Below are 2,305 nucleotides of genomic sequence, written 5' to 3'. Positions count from 1 at the left end.
ATAAAATTTTGAGTAAATTTTTGAGAGCAGCCATTTTTTCCAGGAGAAGTAGTTGATTGCAGTTAATCACTCAAGAGACTTTCTAGGTATTTTAAGCATGTATGCTAATCCTAAAGTTTATTTAATTTTTTTCTATTGAGAGTAGTTAGATTTTTAAAAAAGTTTTCACTATTCTTTCAAGGTAAAAAAGGTTTAGGAGAGCTTAGTCATTAGGAAAGAGAAAGAAAGAAATATTTAAGCCTGGTTATTTTATGCCTTTAAATTTGACATAGTTGAGTTTTAAAATTATTCTCATGAGGAAAAAATTTATCATGCTTTTAAATATTTTAAATATTTATAGTTCATTTAGCACTTTATCTGCATTAAGATACTTAAGAATCTTACTCAGCAATTTATGTTCTTATTGTTTACAGCAGAACTATTCACTGGCTGAACTTGATGAGAAAATTAGTGCCCTCAAACAAGCCCTCCTCAGAAAATCAAGAGAAGCAGACTCCATGGCAACTCACCACCTTCCATGAAAAACTCTCATCCTTGTCATTTTACTTTTTTATATAAATGTGTGTTATATTAATTGCACTGTAATTAATTAAACAGATATCTATTTATCAATATAGACTTCTCTGTGAAGTCAAGGTTTATTTTCACATGACTCTGGCTTGCAGAAAGTGATCTTCACATACTCTAGTGAGTTTTGGAATAATGAATGCGGTGAAAATAGTATTGTTGGAATTTATTCTCTTCTGTTTTAAAGGAGGTATTTGGAAATTGAAATACAGATTTCATCTTTTTCCTTTTGTGGACCACAGAAAGGAAGATTTATTTTGATAGTGATATTTAAAAGGACTTTATAATATTGGTGTTAACCAGTTTATGAGTTTAAAGCAGTACTTTGCATATAATAGGTATTAAACAAAAATTTGTTGACTGAAATGAATTCTAAGTACATGTGTAAAATTTATTTTTTCAGATGTGTTAATGTAAATAAACAATAGATCCTACTTTATCTCTTTATTGGCTCTGTTGCTTAACTCTCTTTGTACCTTAATTTTCTAGTCTGTGAAATGGAAATGATAATAATAGAACCTACTTCATTAATTGTTATGAATAATAGGTGAGATCCTGCATGTTTGAAACTATCCCAAGGGAATTGCACAGTAAATGTTACCTATTACTATTGTAAAACCAAGTCTGTCTTTGGACAGCACTTAAGATGTTGTTACAAAGAAATTATAGTGCCTCTCCCTTGAGAGCCTCACTTTTACAATACCCCAGTTATGTCAGGCAGTACATACGTTGCCATAATTGCAAATTAAACATTTAAAAGATGCAGCTACGGTTAGGTTGAAAGTCTTCCATGGAGCAGCTGCTTAGGTCAAGAATTGTTTGGTTGCAAGAATCAGAAATGTACCTAAAATAGCTTGTAAGAAAAGAGCCATTAAAATGAATCAGAAATCAGGAACTTACTTGCAGGAAGCATAGCGCAACATTGTAGGATCTAGAAAGTCACCAGCAATTACTCTAGATGTGTCTGACTGGCCTTTTCTCTCTCTATCCAGTTCTGTCTCTGTCCCCTATTCCTTGCTTTCTGCTCTCCTGTCTCTCTCTCCCATGTTTTTCTCCTATACATAATCATCTGTGCATCTATTGTATTGTCTTTCTGTGGACTGGTTTCTCAGAAGGATTCTTCATTCCTGCTTCCCCACATGCGATGTCAGGTTAGTCCTATCTCTATAGCCTCAGCTTGTTTATTATGCCTTTGAGCTGCTATGGGGCAAATTCTGAACCCAACTCTGGAACTTCACAACTCCAGTGACTGCTTCTTACCTCAGTCTCTTAGTTCAGATTCTTCAGAGATTAAATCTGACTCCATGTCATCAGGTAGCTCAATCAGCTGTGTTCAGGATGATGGTTCAGGACCTCTTCACAGGAATATGCAGTATACATACAACCTTGTACAACCGTTTGGCAGCCTTGAAATTGTGGTCACCTGGTAAAAAGTGGAGGCTTTGGAACCATTCCCAAGAAGATGTAGGCTAGGTTGATTTCTACTAATGTCTTACCACTATATTTCATCTCTGCAGAGCAAACTTATCCTTCAAGATATTCTAGCCTGTCATGATCCAGTATTATAGGTACAGCAACAGATGCCTGCTCCCCAGTCTCCATGTGATCACCACCCTGCCAGAATGACATCCTCCAGGTTTAGTAACACATTTTACTATCAGCACACTAGCAATACAGCAGGGACAGCAATAAAAATTATCAATTAGAAAAGGAGGTTTGCCTTAGAGATGAGGAAGAA

At 35.1% G+C, this 2,305-nt stretch overlaps 1 protein-coding gene across 1 annotated transcript in view; it reads left to right on the top strand.

Moving 5' to 3' along the window:
- Positions 1-799, top strand: part of MBIP (MAP3K12 binding inhibitory protein 1) — a 21,590-nt gene extending 20,791 nt beyond the window's left edge. The window contains 1 exon segment of the mRNA XM_012658035.1: positions 414-799. Within this exon segment, the coding sequence (XP_012513489.1) occupies positions 414-521 (108 nt within the window). The 3' untranslated portion in view covers positions 522-799.
- Positions 800-2,305: the final 1,506 nt, after the last annotated feature.

This window comes from Propithecus coquereli, unplaced genomic scaffold, assembly GCF_000956105.1.
Source record: "Propithecus coquereli isolate 6110/MARCELLA unplaced genomic scaffold, Pcoq_1.0 Scaffold116, whole genome shotgun sequence".
NCBI classification, from domain to species: domain Eukaryota; kingdom Metazoa; phylum Chordata; class Mammalia; order Primates; family Indriidae; genus Propithecus; species Propithecus coquereli.
This window is presented reverse-complemented; position numbering and strand designations above follow the sequence as displayed.